The sequence below is a fragment of the Triticum urartu genome, chromosome 2, assembly GCF_003073215.2.
Source record: "Triticum urartu cultivar G1812 chromosome 2, Tu2.1, whole genome shotgun sequence".
NCBI classification, from domain to species: domain Eukaryota; kingdom Viridiplantae; phylum Streptophyta; class Magnoliopsida; order Poales; family Poaceae; genus Triticum; species Triticum urartu.
Genome location: NC_053023.1, coordinates 430,799,452 through 430,816,801, shown reverse-complemented (window position 1 = coordinate 430,816,801; position 17,350 = coordinate 430,799,452). Strand labels below are relative to the sequence as shown.

At 45.7% G+C, this 17,350-nt stretch overlaps 1 protein-coding gene across 2 annotated transcripts; it reads left to right on the top strand.

Annotated features, from left to right (window-relative positions):
- The first annotated feature begins 12,089 nt into the window (after nucleotides 1–12,089).
- LOC125537679 lies at nucleotides 12,090–17,024 on the top strand. 2 transcript variants are annotated; one of them, XM_048701001.1, is made up of 9 exons: nucleotides 12,090–12,731; nucleotides 12,823–12,989; nucleotides 13,080–13,152; nucleotides 13,730–13,833; nucleotides 13,930–14,177; nucleotides 15,086–15,254; nucleotides 15,346–15,409; nucleotides 15,782–16,076; nucleotides 16,734–17,024. In XM_048701001.1, exons 3-8 carry the CDS (start codon nucleotides 13,083–13,085, stop codon nucleotides 15,835–15,837), a joined length of 711 nt encoding a protein of 236 aa, XP_048556958.1. In that variant the 5' UTR covers nucleotides 12,090–12,731; nucleotides 12,823–12,989; nucleotides 13,080–13,082; the 3' UTR covers nucleotides 15,838–16,076; nucleotides 16,734–17,024. The 2 variants fall into 2 exon arrangements, with proteins under 2 accessions (XP_048556958.1, XP_048556956.1); XM_048700999.1 differs by having other exon boundaries at nucleotides 12,091–12,731; nucleotides 15,782–15,890.
- The last annotated feature ends 326 nt before the right edge of the window (nucleotides 17,025–17,350 follow it).

Genomic DNA, 17,350 nt, shown 5'->3' with positions numbered 1-17,350 from the left:
GAGATGGTTTCCGCCACAGCCGTCGCATCTTGTTGTCGAGCTTGATGCATCCGGCCACCCCCGCAACTCTTGACCTCGTCCACAAGCTCCGCGGTGAGCTCCTTGGCTAATTCCCCCCTTTTCCCCTTTGATTCGTCGCTGTTTGTCGTCGTCCCTGAGCTCCGTCGTCCTCTACCCTGGCCGCGTTCGAGCTTTAGTGTACGCGCACGCGCCGTGGCCACGCCCCCTGCCCGTGGCCGCGCGCCCTTGCGCCCATCGTCGCCCGGGCCCTGTGTTCGCTCCCCTCGCCCCTGCACGACCGCCGCGTGGCCGCCGCCCCAGTCCGCCGCGCCCGCAGCTGCTCGCGCCCGCTACGGCGCCCCGCCAGCCTGCCCACGCGCTGCTGCTTCCCCGCGCGCCTGCTCGCGATCCCGCCGCCCGGGCCGCGCCCGTGCTCCTGCTGCGCCACTGACGTCGCCGCCTGCTGTCGTAGCTGCTGCTATGCATGCTGCAGCCTAGTGCTACTGCTGCTCTTGCACTACTGCTCGCCACTGCAGCTCTGCTTTTGCTTGCTGCTGTTGCTGCTTGGTAGTGCCGCTGTGCCGCCTTGCAAGCTGTTCTGCTTGCTACCGCTGCTGGTCATGGCCATGGGTATGTGTGTGCTGTGTGCGTGCAATGTTTGTGTGCAGCGTGGTGTGCGTGAGTGTGTTGTGTGTGTGCGTGGGAGGCAGGGCTGGCTCACTGCCAAATGGGGCTGGCCCTGATTAGTTTAGGTTGATTAAATACTTAGTGGTCAGAGTAGTTAGACTAATTAGTACTACTTAGGATAATTGCTAGCCTATGTCATGTGGCCCCCTATGTTAATTTAAACCCCTCCATTTTAGTTTAGCCATCAATTAAATTATGTGCCAATGACATGTGGGCCTCATCCTCCCTTTTTGACTAGTCAATTTGACTTGGTCAAATTTGGATTAGATTAAATAAAAATATTCTAGAAAATCTTTAAATCTTTGAAAAATCGTAGAAAAATAATTGTAGCTCGGATAAAAATGTTTTCTATATGAAAGTTGCTCAGAACGACGAGGCGAATCCGAATACACGATCCTTTTTCCTGTCAGATGCCTCTAACTATCTGAACATGGAACTTTCCCCCTCCGGTCATTTGTCTGACACAGGTCCGGAACCGGGAAAACATTCCCGGTTGATTTCCCCCTTCACCTGTATCGCGTAGCCATACGTTAGGTTACACCCAGCACAACATATTGCCACGTTATGCTTTGTGATACTTTGTTTGCTTTATATTTATTGTTTCTTCCCCCTCTTCTCTCCGGTAGACCCCGAGACCGATGCAGCCCCTGTGATCGACTACGTCGACGACGACCCCCCTCCTTGCCAGAGCAACCAGGCAAGCAAACCCTCCTTGAGCATTCCGATATCGCACATTTCTTTCCCTCTCATGCTTGCATTAGAACTGCTACTGCTTTCTGTATGATCCTACTCTTATGCATAGCCTGTTGTTGTTACCTGCTTTCATACCTTACCTGCTTGTCCTAAACTGCTTAGTATAGGTTGGTTAGAGATCTATCAGTGACCCCACCTTGTCCCAGTTGCCTTACTTTATGTTCGATGACTCGATCAACGTGATCGACGTCCAGGCCCCGACACTTCACATCACCCCCTAGTTGTACGACTCTGCAGACCTACCATCGAGTGCCGAGGGTGGAACCTCTTACATCACTCCTGATGAGATCTCCGTAGTGTAGCTATACGGTCAAGGTCATCGAGGGTGATTTCCTCCTTAACCACTTCCATTACGGCTCTGTCGTGCAACCCATCAAATGTGAACCTCGAGGGTGGATCCTCTTACGTTCACCTTGATGATAACATCGAGTGGAATTCACCGGGGGTGATTCCTCGGGTTTTCCCCTTGGTGTTAGACACACAGTTACTATGGTTACTATGACTTTGCACTGAGCCATGTTACTAAAGACGGGTCGGCCCTGAGGGGTACTCGCGCGAGCTTAATTGCGAGTGATGTGGAGTCGGGTTGACCTGGAGGGTGCCCGCGAGATACTTACGAGGCGTGGCCGGGCATTCTTAGCCCTTGCCGCAAGTACTCGAGACGGGGCGACGGGGTCACATCGATCGTGAGTCTCTGCTCGTTACCCCGTGCTCCTAATCCACTACGGTTTGGATATTTGATCCGAGGGGCCTGTGGTTGATAGCACTAACTATCACGTGGGCATTGTATGGGCGTTCTGCGTCATATACATCAGCCGAAGCTTAATAGACGTCAGCGACTGAGCGGCGCGCGCCGGGTTGGACTGGTAAGCACCTACCTTTTTGAAGGAGGTAGCTAGGTCTGCTCACCGGCCGCCCACGCAACGTGCAGGAGTTCCCGGGGAGATGGCCCATGACCCCTGGGGGCATAGGTTTAGTCCGGCGTGCTGACCTCTCTATTAAGCCTAGGTCGGGTTGCGGCGTATTGTTTGGCCGAGGCCGGGCATGACCCAGGGAAGTGTGTCCGGCCGGAGTTAATCGAGCGTGGTGGGTAAGTTTGTGCACCCCTGCAGGGAAGAAAACATCTATCGATAGCCCGTCCTACGGTAACGGACACTTGGAGTTATATCCCGATCGATGCAACTAGAACTGGATACTTCTGATGAGAAATGGATTGTGATGAGAAATGGATGGACATGAGAAATGGATATGATGAATGGATAGTATGGCTCTGGGATTGCTTTCTCGCAGGGAGTCGAGAAAGGATCTCTGGCCGAGATTGATAACATTACTGCTACTTTACTTTATGCTACTCTACTCCCTCCTGTTGCTGCAAGATGGTGGTTTCCAGAAGATGCTAGTCTTCGATAGGCTAGGCTTTCCCCTTCCTTTATGGCATTCTGCAGTTTAGTCCACAGATACAACCCATTCCTTTGATATAGATGCATACTTAGTTTAGATCTGATGTAAGTCTTGCGAGTACTTTGGATGAGTACTCACGGTTGCTTTGCTACTTCTTTTCCCCCATACCCGATTGTTGCGACCAGATGACGGACCCCCGGAGCCAGACAACGCCACTGATGACTACTACTACCCGGAGGATGCCTACTACTACGTGATGACCGTTGACGACTTGGAGTAGTTAGGCGGCTCCCAGGCAGGAGGCCTTGCCTTTTCGATCGTTGTTGCTTTTGTGCTAGCCTTCTTAAGGCGAACTTGTCTAACTTATGTCTGTACTCAGATATTGTTGCTTCCGCCGACTCTTGTGTTTTCGAGCCCTCGAGGCCCCTTGCTTGTAATATAAATCTTGTATTATTTTAATTTGTGTCTATAGTTGTGTTGTGATATCTTCCCGTGAGTCCTTGATCTTGATCGTACACATTTGCGTGTGTGATTAGTGTACGGTCAAACCAAGGGCGTCACAAGTTGGTATCAGAGCCAACTGCCTGTAGGATCCCCCCTTTCCAATTCCTTGGCCGAAGTTGAGTCTAGAAACCGAAAACCGTTTTACTAACTTGGCTGTGTGGCTTACGGGCCCACGTCACCATTGGGTGGTATTAGGATCTTTTATTCCTCGTCTATACTCTGGGACTCTGATCTCTCATCTATTCGGGTTAAACTTTTTACTAACTCTGACTCTAGGATCTCGTAACCACTTCCTCCCAGGGAGCCCCGACATTATCGATGATCGCTTGCTTCGCCAGAAGATTCTGTAGATACTCCTCGATGTTTGCCGAGACCCTGTGCCCACTGCCTTGCAGTTCCTGACCATAATTAATCCCCATGAATAATATCCTTGTCGCTTGTACCTTCATATCCAGATGCTCCTATTATTAGAAGATGTATTCTCCGTTGTTTCGAGAATCCTTTATGCCTTCTACTTTGCGGCTTATTTTTGCACTACGGATAATTCACTGAACCCGTTCATCCCCAGTTGTTCATTTGCTTTCCAAAATACTTGGAAATACTATGTGATCTTCCAAAAATCCTTTGCAGCCTATTGCTCTTAATTCTCCTTGCCTGCTTGCATTAGGATTAATTCCATATGTTTAGCAATATTCTTTAAAATTCTTTGTGGTTGTCATTCTGTTCCTATGGATTCAATGTGTGAGCGAATACTCGCAATCATCAGTTAATCCTTGGAAACTTTCTTTCTGGCTCCGACATCGCTCCGGTTATGAGCTGGTTCTTGCCCAATCAAGATTTGATCGGGTGCACCTCTAAGTCTATTCAACTTACTCATCTTTTGATCAGAGCCTCTGCTTCTGATCCTTCGACTTGAAATCATAACTCCTTTGTACTCAAGCATCGAATTATTCAGATGTTTCTATAATCCAATGCCTTTGCACTCTTTCCTTCTTCTGATTGAGTACTGATACTCACATCAGATCCATTAAGGACCGCTGAATCCTTTGTTGGATTATTATCCGGAATGTCCTTCATATTCAAAATCTCGCGCGCTCTTCCCCTGATACATATTGCCTTCGGTAAATTGTATCCTCTGCTTATTGTCAACCATGCTCTACTATTGAGCTGATGTTATATGCTCTCGAAGTTAGTGGTAGGTGTTCCTAAGATACCCCTACGGGTTGAACCTATGCCTTCCCTAATCCGTGTAACTCAAAAGAGATGCGAGTCTTACTCTTCTGGTACTTCGCCAGATAAATCTTCTGCACTACAATTTCTTCCAAAACGAGGAGTGAATGAAAGGCTATGCATTGAAGAAGTGGGAGTCGACCTTGAACCTTTGTGTTCATGCCCATGGACCCGATGTCGAACTTATCATGGAAGTTGTTTGTAAAAATGATTACCTCTTGTTATAAGTTCATCTTGTATCGGTGGTTTGATCATTCATAATTGTGGTTCCGACCATAGTTTCTCCTTAATTCCATTTCTCAGACAAGTTAAAGTACTTGTCTTCTACAGATCAATGCATCTCCGTAACCTCTATTTTAATCTTCCTTCGAGTATTACCCTCTGGTATCTCGAGAATATCATGGGACTACATAACTTCTTATGAGTTCTTCCTCAACTATTATTTCTCGCCGATTCCAAGTTTCCATGGATTTTGCGTTATTAGTCACTTGAGAACACCGATAAGTGAATCGGTTCCGCACTATGTTTCTATAACTCTAAGTAATTTCCATGCTTACGAGTTTAATAATCCTTCAAGTCATTCCTAGCCTGATCAGCTATATCATCATCGTACTATTTTTTTAATTGTGCTGCATGGTCCTTTCTTCCCGAAGCACAATCTTCGACAATGAGCTAAGCTTACGTCGATCTTCCTCGTCATATCGTTTCGCCTTAAACAACAAGCTTGATTTCGAGTTTGTGTTGTACCCATGGTTCCAATAACCTTTCACTTTATCATTCCTTTGACTTGATGTCATCGCCGATTGATTACATCTTCATGAAATCTCTCAACAAATGTGTCGTGATCATCATCGACATTCTGAGCCGTTTCAGGATACCAATCGAATTCATGATTCTCCTTACCCCATTAATTAAATGGATAAGTACTTGATGTCCTGTCATGTATATCATGCTTTGTTTGTTCTTGGGAAGCATATACTCTAATACTTTTGTATAAGCACCTTTTTCTTTCCACTGCGCTGGTTAAACTAATAACCACATTTTCCTTTCCATTGTTTTGTTTAACCTTTCTTGTGATCTATATGATCTAAGCAGTAATAGTTCCCTGCTTATGTAAACACCTCGGTGTACAATTTGTTAGTAAGACCTTGTTATTATTGATGTTGACATTCCGTAACCACCGATGGACGAGAACTTTGCCTATTGGTCCGCCTCTTTCAACGAGCATGAAAATAGTTCTCTTCGTCCCTCGCCCTTGGTACCAACGTTGTTGGCAACATACCTAACAGTCTATCATCTGACATGCCTTGCTATTGGCCCCTTTCTACTTTTAACCCACATGGTGGGCCCATAAACCACAGTTCTACATGATCGAAACCTGACTCTCCTGTACATCCCTGTCTTCCAAAATGGTTCCTCACGCTTGGCTTCGTATGTGATTCATGAGCCACCTTCTTGTGATCTGTTCTGGTATCAGATGAAATACTTATTCCGTTGCTCTAACCCCCCTTCACACTCTACTTCAGGCATCGAATGATTGCTTAAACATTTGAAACCTTCGTACCCTCTTATAATGCTCTCGGTGTGTTCCTGGTAATCAACTCAAGAGATACTTTATGCTTCTTCCCCTAAGTTAACCGTCCGATACTCAATCTTGTTAGAATTAATCCTTATAGAGCTTCCCTCTTATCTTTTCGTAAGTACGGTGAAGATCCTAAAGGAAGGACGACAACTTCATCATGGTGACCTGAAGCAGAGAAATGAAGACATGAACACAAGGGATCAGCTTCTTCGAGAAGAGCAACCAAGGCCGAAAGATCCGTTAGAATTTCGTAACCAATCATTTCCCCCTAACTCTACCTCCTAAATCTCGGGACGAGATTTCTTGTAGTGGAGGAGATTTGTAACACCCCGAGAATCATGCTACAGTGATCTCCCTCTAATGGTGGTCATGTCATTGTGAACACTAAGCTAATTTTCCACTTGTCCAAAATCGAAGCCAAATTCCAATTTGAATTGCATGTCAAATATTTACTTCTTCTGTCATGCAATCAAAATAGTTCATTATTTGGAAATTATTCTCTAAGTATTTGTAATGTTGTAAACAACCTCACCTAAATTCCCAAATGCCCCTGGGCATTATTTGAGTGGTCCGGCAGCAATTAAATTTGCCTTTTCAATTTCCAAAAACCGTTAGACAACTCCAAATGGCCCCAAACTTTTTGTGCCATCTAGTATTGTTGTGTTTGATTTATGTGCAAAGTTTCACAATTAACGAAAATTGTTTGCTAGCTCATTTAAATAGAAACAATAGCGAAAGGCATAAGCAAATAAAAAAAGAAAAAAGGGTGCCATGCGCTTGGGCTCTAGTGCTACAGAACCTAGGCCCAGCCCATCTCTCCCTTATCCTCATCCTCACCTACAGGAGGCAGAGAACCTGTGCGTGGAGCACATCCACGCTGCCCTGGCCGTTGTTGCCGCCGTGTCGACCATCCGGTACACCCCCGATGAGGATAAGACCGCTCCCGACCCTGTAGACAAACCCTATCCCTCACTTATCCTCTTGCTCGTCCTCTCCCTCTCGATTTCGCTCGCTCCCGAGCTCTCGTCGACGCACCGTCGCCATCCTCGTGGCCACTGGCCTCCCCGGCGATCAGGAGGTTCTCCAGGAGCTCCGCCATCATCGACTCCTTTGCCTACATACGCTCGGGATCGAGATGGTTTCCGCCACGCCGTCGCATCTTGTTGTCGAGCTTGACGCATCCGGCCACCCCTGCAACTCTTGACCTCGTCCACAAGCTCCACGGTGAGCTCCTTGGCTGATTCCCCCCTTTCCCCTTTGATTCGTCGCTGTTTGTCATCGTCCCTGAGCTCGGTCGTCCTCTACCCTGGCCGCGTACGAGCTTCAGCGTACGCGCACGCGCCGTGGCCACGCCCCCCTGCCCGTGGCCGCACGCCCTTGCACCCGTCGTCGCCCGGGCCCTGTGTTCGCTCCCCTCGCCCCTGCACGACCGCCGCGTGGCCACCGCCCCAGTCCGCCGCGCCCGCAGCTGCTCGCGCCCGCTACGGCGCCCCGCTAGCCTGCCCACGCGTTGCTGCTACCCCGCGCGCCTGCTCGCGATCCCGCCGCCTGGGCCGCGCCCGTGCTCCTGCTGCGCCACTGACATCGCCGCCTGCTGTCGTAGCTGCTGCTATGCGTGCTGCAGCCTAGTGCTACTGCTGCTCTTGCACTACTGCTCGGCACTGCAGCTCTGCTTTTGCTTGCTGCTGTTGCTGCTTGGTAGCGCCGCTGTGCCGCCTTGCAAGCTGCTCTGGTTGCTACCGCTGCTGGTCATGGCCATGGGTATGTGTGCTGTCTGCGTGCAATGTGTGTGTGTAACATGGTGTGCGTGAGTGTGTTGTGTGTGTGCGTGGGAGGCAGGGCTGGCTCACTGCCAAATGGGGCTGGCCCTGATTAGTTTAGGTTGATTAAATACTTAGTGGTCAGAGTAGTTAGACTAATTAGTACTACTTAGGATAATTGCTAGCCTATGTCATGTGGCCCCCTATGTTAATTTAAACCCCTCCATTTTAGTTTAGCCATCAATTAAATTATGTGCCAATGGCATGTGGGCCACATCCTCCCTTTTTGACTAGTCAATTTGTCTTGGTCAAATCTGGATTAGATTAAATAAAAATATCCTAGAAAATCTTTAAATCTTTGAAAAATCGTAGAAAAATAATTGTAGCTCGGATGAAAATGTTTTCTATATGAAAGTTGCTAAGAACAACGAGGCGAATCCGAATACACGATTCGTTTTCCTGTCAGATGCCTCTAACTATCTGAACATGGAACTTTCCCCCTCCGGTCATTTGTCTGACACAGGTCCGGAACTGGGAAAACATTCCCGGTTGATTTCCTCCTTCACCTGTATCGCGTAGCCATACGTAGGTCACACCCAGCACAGCATATTGCCATGTTATGCTTTGTGATACTTTGTTTGCTTTATATTTATTGTTTCTTCCCCCTCTTCTCTCCGGTAGACCCCGAGACCGATGCAGCCCATGTGATCGACTACGTTGACGACGACCCCCCTCCTTGCCAGAGCAACCAGGCAAGCAAACCCTCCTTGAGCATTCCGATATCGCCCATTTCTTTCCCTCTCATGCTTGCATTAGAACTGCTACTGCTTTCTGTATGATCCTACTCTTATGCATAGCCTGTTGTTGTTACCTGCTTTCATACCTTACCTGCTTGTCCTAAACTGCTTAGTATAGGTTGGTTAGAGATCTATCAGTGACCCCACCTTGTCCCAGTTGCCTCGCTTTATGTTCGATGACTCGATCAACGTGATCGACGTTCAGGCCCCGACACTTCACATCACCCCCCTAGTTGTACGACTCTGCAGACCTACCATCGAGTGCCGAGGGTGGAACCTCTTACATCACTCCTGATGAGATCTCCATAGTGTAGCTATACGGTCGAGGTCATCGAGGGTGATTTCCTCCTTAACCACTTTCTTACGACTCTGTCGTGCAACCCATCAAATGTGAACCTCGAGGGTGGATCCTCTTACGTTCACCTTGATGACAACATCGAGTAGAATTCACCGGGGGTGATTCCTCGGGTTTTCCCCTTGGTGTTAGACACACAGTTACACTATAAGAAATATGTCAACTAGTGACCTTCTGTTAGTGACCCTGGAAGAATTGGTCATAGATCTATGACCATTTCAGACCAATTGGTCAAAAGCTGTTCGGGGGGCTCCAAACCCTAAACTATAACGACCATTTTGGTCAGAAAGGTCGTAATTTTCTTACACAAAATGGTCATAAAGTAGATAGCACTGGTCTGCTGCCATATTTCTAGCTGATCATGACCAATATAGATGGTCATAACCTTGTAAATTGTGGTGGGTTGCTATGACTAGGCGCCACCTCATCAGTTTTGCCTATGTGTCATGTCCATGTGGCAGTCTTTGCCCTAGGTTGTGAAGCAACCTATATTTCTGTCATTCACAAAATTCCTAAAAAATCTCATAAATTCTTTGGGTCATATCTTCGTCAAATATGTAAAAAAACCTTCCTTGCCTAGTTGAAAAATAATTCAAAAATATTCATTTTCCTATTTTATTCAGAATAACAGTTTGTGAAGGAAGTACCATTTTGGCATGTCCAAATAGTATCCATTTTCTACAGTGCTTTCCTATGCCCAAATAACCATCTTCCACCAAATGCCAGCTCAATCCATTCATTATTTTGAGCTGAGCTTCAACATTTGTATTTATGTCCAATGTGGTAGTTTGCAAAGCAAGTACCACCTAGGCTCCTCCTTTTGAGCTGAAAATTTGTGAAGACGGTCTTCTTAGTAACTGATCATCCCCAGCCAAAACTCACGCCCATTAGCCACGTACATTTCCCGTACCTCTAATCAAACACTTGGCTGCTAATTCATGTTTGAGCATCAATCGGTCTCCTCATGAGAATATTATGTTGTTATTTTCTTCCTAGCACCTACCTTGGGAGTGCCCAACCCACTAGACATGCCTAGACTGCCCAGAACACATGGCAACGCCACGGTCACGCGGTGACCACGCGGCGGGCATGCGAGTTTACGCGCTCTAGAGTTGGGGGCCTCGACCACCGCCCAAACCTCGACGTATCGTCACCAAACCATGTATTTATGATTAAATAGGTACTTATGTAACTATAAATGATTTTTGGAAAAAATAAATAGTAAACTATGAGGCAGCTGCAGTTCAAATTTGACCCGCTTCCACCTGAATCGGCGGGAATTTATCTTTTTCATCAGAGGTGGATCAAAACTTTTGACGCCCAACCATTTTGTCAATTGTGCATTAAATATGGCCTAGTATTTTAGAAAATTGATTTGGTCCAATTTTACAACAAATATATGGTAGGGCCTTCACAAAAAAACTCATTTCGGGCACTTGGAAAATGAAAAATGTATTCTCCGTGCAAAGAAAATGAAAACTCCCTTAGGCAACATTGTTTGGAATTCCAAGATGCACCCTTGTGCACAATATGAGATCATTTGAACAAACTATGCCATGAATGTGGCCATAAGATTGATCATTTAGCTTGAAAGCCCTGAATCTTCATGCATGATAGTACATTTCTGAGAACACTTTTTAAAAATAATTGCCGTATTACAAGTTTATTATTTTTCCTGGAAACTTGGTCACATATAATGACACAATGCGAAGGTTTTCCAATTTTTTGATTTTTTTTGAAATTTTTATGCCCGTTTCAAAATGCGGTCAAAACGGCGGGCTTGACCATTCCTAGCTAGTGGTTCAATCTTGGAAAACTTTTGATGTTTCTCTAATTAAATAGATACTTATGTACCTAGAAATGATTTTTGGAAAAAATAAATAGCAAACTATGAGGCAACTGCAGTTCAAATTTGACCCGCTTCCAGCTGAATCGGCGGTAATTTGTCTTTTTACCAGAGGTGGATCAAAACTTTTTACACCCAACCATTTGGTCAATTGTGCATTAAATATGGCCTAGTATTTTATAAAAATGATTTGGTCCAATTTTGTAAGAAACATATGGTAGGTCCTTCACAAAAAACACATTTTGGTCACTCAGAAAATGAAAAATGGTTCTTTTGAGCAAAGAAAATGAAAACCTCCCAAATCAACATTGTTTGGAATTCCAAGATGCACCCTTGTGCATAATATGAGATCATTTGAACAAACTATGCCATGAATGTGGCCATAAGATTGATCATTTGGCTTGAAAGCCATGAATTTTCACGCATGACAACTCATTTCTGAGAACACTTTTTAAAAATAATTTCCGTATTACAAGTTTATTATTTTTTCTGGAAACTTGGTCACATATAATGACACAATGCGAAGGTTTTCCAATTTTTTGATTTTTTTGAATTTTTTATGCCCATTTCAAAATGCGGTCAAAACGGTGGGCTTGACCGTTCCTAGCTAGTGGTTGAATCTTGAAAAACTTTTGATATTTCTCTGATTAAATAGATACTTATGTACCTAGAAATAATTTTTAGAAAAAAATAAATAGCAAACTATGAGGCAGCTGCAGTTCAAATTTGACCCGCTTCCAACTGAATCGGCGGAAATTTGTCTTTTTTACCAGAGGTGGACCAAAACTTTTTACACCCAACCATTTGGTCAATTGTGCATTAAATATGGCCTAGTATTTTAGAAAAATGATTTGGTCCAATTTTGCAACAAACATATGGTAGGTCCTTCACAAAAAAAACACATTTTGGTCACTCAGAAAATGAAAAATGGTTCTTTTAAGCAAAGAAAATGAAAACCTCCCAAATCAACATTGTTTGTCATGCCTAAATACACACATGTACCAAATATTGGTTTATTTGAACTAACTATAAGAGGTTAAATGTTTGCCTGAATAAAAGGGTACAAACTATAAGAGAAAAAACAACAAATGCTTAATTTTGATTGGTGGAACCAGCTGTGGCATGGATCAGTGACACGGCAAACATCCGTCCATCCACCCCTCCACTCTCTCAGCTAACCCTAGCGATCCACCCCTCTCTCTCTCGCATAGCTAACCCTAGCTCCCCTCCCCTTCCCTCGCGCAGCCGCCACCCACCTCTTCCTTTCTCGATTCCCACCCACATCGCCGCCGCCGGCCTACGCCCTCCCCCACACCACCGCCCTGAAACCCCCTCCTCACCTTCTCTCCCCGGTCGAGCAGCAGCAGGTGAGGCGGGAGGCGGCAGCCAGATCCACCGCGTTGCTTCCGGATCCGCGCCCTCCCTACCACCGATTCATCTCCAATCCGCGCCCGGATGCCCAAGCCTCGATCTCCTGCTCGCGACCAGCTCCGTCCTCACCTCCGGCCAAATCCGCCCACCCGCAACCCAACCTTCCGTCCTCACCCAACCCACCTCCGGGATCCACCATGACACACACCTCCTCACCTCGTCTCTTCTCCTTCCAAGATCCACCACGCCACGGTCGCCATGGGCCTGGACGGCGCACCGGCCTGCTCCATCCCCACTCAAAATCTCGAGCGTATGTGCGTGGGGAGACGGCGGCCAGAATGACCGGATTCGCGCCGTCGTCAAGGGCACCTGGCGCCATGGAGTGGAGCTGCCTGGGACGCCGCTCCTTCGTCAAGGACAAGCAGCAGCAGCCGGCGCCATCCAGGTCCGCCCCCGCCCTCTGAATGTCCTCCATTCCCTTCCCTGACCTGATGCATGTTCACGCTTTTTTCATGGATGGGATGGGTTTGTCGCAGGACTCCACTCAGGGAGGAGGACGGCGCCGGCGGTGAGCTGGAGGAGGAGGTGTTCGACGTCGTGGCGGATCGCGCACTGGCGCTCCCCCAGGCCCACTGGTCTGTCCAGCGATCGCGCGGCGCAGAGTGTTGGGGTGGATCGCCGGCGGATTCGATTCGGGCCCCCGGTAAGGCAATTCCCCGGCGGCCCGGCTCCTCTGCCAAGATTGGCGGGAGTTATGCTGGAGTTTGTTCTGATTCTCTGTCTGGGGTTTCAGGGCATGGAGCGTCGCGGGTTGCTCAAGGCGGTTCTACTGGCGTCGTGCTTGCTCGTGGTTTGCTCCGGGAGAGGTGAATGATTATCTTAGCCCCACTCTTTTGCTTGCCTGCAATTTGTTATGTTAGAGTCGGTCCTGTTCCTACTTGGAGCTCTATGTTGTGCTTGATTGGTTCTGTTTGCTTTGCTTCCAAACGGGAAATGTGTCGAAAACTGCAACTAATATGTGTCGAAATGCTTATCAAGTTGGTTTCAACAACATCAGCAAATTGTAACTATAAGTCTGCACTTCAAGATGACCATATCTGCAAAAGAAAAGAAAAAGAAAGGTATCACTGGTGCATTCAGATTCGAAATGCCTGCCTGGAAATGTGTCTAGTTGGTGTAGCATGCTCAGATTCAGAATCAGCTCTGTTTTTTCTTTTTCTGTTCCTACAAGACGGTTCAGCTCTAACTTCAAAAATGTAGCAGTAAATTTCAGTTTCCGTCAAACAGAACAAAAAAGGCTGTTACGCCGATACTATGTACATTTGATTCTGAGTTATATAGCATGTATACTTATCAACTTTGATTTTACAAGTTGTACTGTTCTCCATGTATCCAGCGTTATCCATGTTGCTCTTGACATTGATGCTTTATTTTGTGGTTCAGTACCTACGGTTATACATCAGCCATCCACTACCATATACAACTCAACCCTTGCCGGTCATCGACAGGAAGGCCGGCTACTCCTTCGTTTACCCTTTCGGATGGCAGTACTGCTCCATGAATCCTCTGCTCTGCTCTGCTCCATACGCATGCATACACTTGGTGACGATGCTGAATGAATGGATGTGTGTTGGGGGGTGCAGGAGGTGTCTGTGCAAGGGCAGGACAAGGTGTACAAGGACGTGATCGAGCCGCTGGAGAGCGTCAGCATCAACATGATCCCCACCACCAAGGAAGACATCCGTGACCTCGGCCCGCCCGACCCCGCCACCCGCGAGTGGACCTCAAGACTACCATGTACCACGCCGATGACGTCCTTGACGACTTCCGCTATGAGGTGCTGCGCCGCCGTGCAACCCAGATCCACCGCCGTTGCTGCACTGCTCGCAAGGTTCGTCCTACCTTCTCTTCCCACTCCGTCTGGCTCTGTTTGAGAGCTCTATAAATTCATATGCACTGCAAATACACTGTATATAAGTGAATACATTTCTGCTTGTAAGAGGGTGTTTGGTTAGACGCTAAACTTGCCGCGCAAATATTGGTATGAATCTGCGATGGTAAAACATGTTATCCTACTCCATGATATTGCATCATTTGTATGATTTGCAAATACTCCTAGACATCAGCTGCCATGATGTTGCATTAGGTATAATCTGTAATGCTAAAATAGGAGTATAAACTAGAGTAAATTTTTCAGCCATTATCTTTGTTTTCTTTTGGGCTCCCATCATGTTGCATTAGCTACAGCTGAGTACTCCTCTTATGATGCTCTCCACTGGAGTACAGCCGAGTATTGTATCTCCTTTTGCACTCCTTTTCAGTCAGTGCTTGAACATTCTTTTAAAAGATGAATTGGAGTACTCCTGGACATCAGTACTGCAACTACTCACACTGAAGGAATTGTTTCCTTGTGATGGTGTAGTACATGGAGTATAGCTGTAACTTCTTGCAGTATAGCTGCAGCAGTCCATTAGGAGTAGTTTTTCATCAGTAGCATTAGGAGTAACTTCTTGCAGAAACTCTTTGACACAAATATTGTCATGCATGAGTAGCATGTTTGCTTGTTTTGGAGTAGTGATTAATTACTTGTAATGTTTTTCTTGACTGAGCACACACACTAAATGAAACTTTTTAGCTAGTTGTTATGCGGCACATCATGTTTAGCTAGTTGCAGTAATTTTTTCACATGACTACTACATCTGTTATGCAGCACAACATGTTTAGCTAACTTCAGTAATTTTTTCTTCCAATGCACTACTAGATTGGTGTTTGTCTGTTGACTTCCTGAACTCTTGTTAGCTATGAAGAAGTAAAAGCAAAGGGGTCGGAGAATTTCGACAGGGAGCTTGAGGACATGATAGACAGGCTCATCGTGGAGTGCGAGCGGAAAATCCAGGGGGTGCTCAAACGCCTCACCGACGAGGATGCCAAGGCTGCTATCGCAATATCTGTCTCCGAGGTCCCTCAGGTATTTAGACAGTGTGTGATGAATGCTCATTTTTCTGTCAGAGGCTGATATGGCTTAAGCTAAATTTCCTGCGTTCCTGTTGATTTTGCAGTCTGAAGAGGTTGCGCAGTTGTCAAAAGAAATCAAGGAGAAAATGAAAGAAGCTGATATCTTCGGTAATGCCCACCTCATTCATATTATGCCCAGTTGGTTGTAGTGTTTCTTTTCACGGTAGTCCAGCGGGTTGATGGTACTGCAGCTATATTAAGTCTTGACCACAATTTTGAACACTCTTCACCAGACACAGCATGAAACTACAGTAACAAAATATATACATGTCTCTAATATATTCTCGAGCAGTACTATGGATGGGAGATGGCACAACTAGTCTCTCAGCATAGTTTTCATTAACTAACAAAATGAGCACTGGTGATATAGCTGATTATCTGGTTTCTTTATTATGGGTCAACAACATAGGATAGTAAACTGTAGGAGTATTTAAAACAGAGGAATTGAAATGTTACTAATTTTTTCTTCTTCCCAAACAGATTTTGAAGGTATTGAAGCACAGCCTTTGTACCAAACCTGCAAAATGCTAGTATAAGATTCTTAGATAAGGAGGGCTCCAGGCGCTCAAACAATTTCAACTACAAGCAGGTCCGCGGATCCTCCTGTGTCCCCCTTTTCTCTGGTTTATGATTCCCAACATTTCCTACCTCCCATTGGCGATGCCCGGCTCTGCTTGGGTTCCTGGGAAGTCGTGCCAATTTGATGTCATGTGATGCTGCTGATAAGTCTGAAATTTTGCCAGCCCAAAATCTAGGCGTCCCAGTTTCGTTGTAGGTACGCTTTTGGTTGTTCCGAGAAAATGCTCGCTTCTGGGTGTGAGACAATGGTCTTGCGATCTTAATTTTTTGATCCAGTCGATTAGGGTCAGATATCATGCCATGTTGTGATGTTTGCTTATTAGGTCTGTGCATTGATCTGTTCTTGCTAGATGTGCAACAACGAATTAAGAGATACGATACTGATTCCTTTCTTGTTCAATGTAAATTTACATAAACATGTGGAGGGCACTATAACTGTAGCAGAGTTGGTCATATGGTACTGATTCCTTTCTTGTTCAATGTAAATTTAGTATGAGGAGAGTTGGTGATAAACACTTATGACTTCATGAATAACTAAGCAACTGTTATGCTGAAAAAACACTTCCTGCTGTAGATTATTAATCCATGAGTATATTACGACTCCATATACGGCAACCACATGTCGCAAGAACACCTTGAGACTGCTATTCGCTAAATACCTGTTACTTTTGTTATTCTTTATTCTATCTTGTTTTTGGTGAATTTGGGAGATCTGTATCCATTGTCCTCAACTAAGTCATTGTATTAGTTCTTATTCGTGGTTAGCATCCTTATTGTATATACCCATGTGTAAACGTGTAAATGTCAGTTGCCTATTCATCCTCAACTAATCATGTATGTCTATGTACGCCAGGTAAAGGTTTTCAAATGTTGAAGGAGGAGGACAATAGGAACTTCTGTGATGTCTTATCATCTATTTTTTTCTTTGCTGTAGAATAGTTTTGTTCGGCACTTATTGGTTCCTTGGATGTGAAGATATGTACTGCTAGAATGAATGGTTGTAATATTAGAAATATTATATTTTGGGCTACGATACCCTTCACATTGCTTTGAAAATGTATCGGAACTGGGCTAGGCCCAAGATAGCGTGTAGTGTGATGTGTTGTAATTTCAATGGCATAATAATTTTTTTGAATTGGATCAATTATTTCGGCCCAGCCCAATATATATTGGACAATTATTTCTCAGGGGAAAACGTGAGAGGCCCAGCAAAGAAATGGCCCAGAAAAATACAAAACCAAAAAGAAATTCCGCCGTTAAAAGGGCTAGGCAAAGAAATTAAAAAGTCCGAATTGTTGGGTCAGGCCAGGTAGCTAAAATTTTTAGCAGCAAATAACTAATAAATGGGCTGAATTAATGGGCTCGGCCCATATAGACACCGAATTGGACCGGGCTGAATCTTATCAACGACCTTTTCATTTGGTCGCAATTTTGTCACGTCAGCTCGCCACGTCGGATCCAACGTGGCCT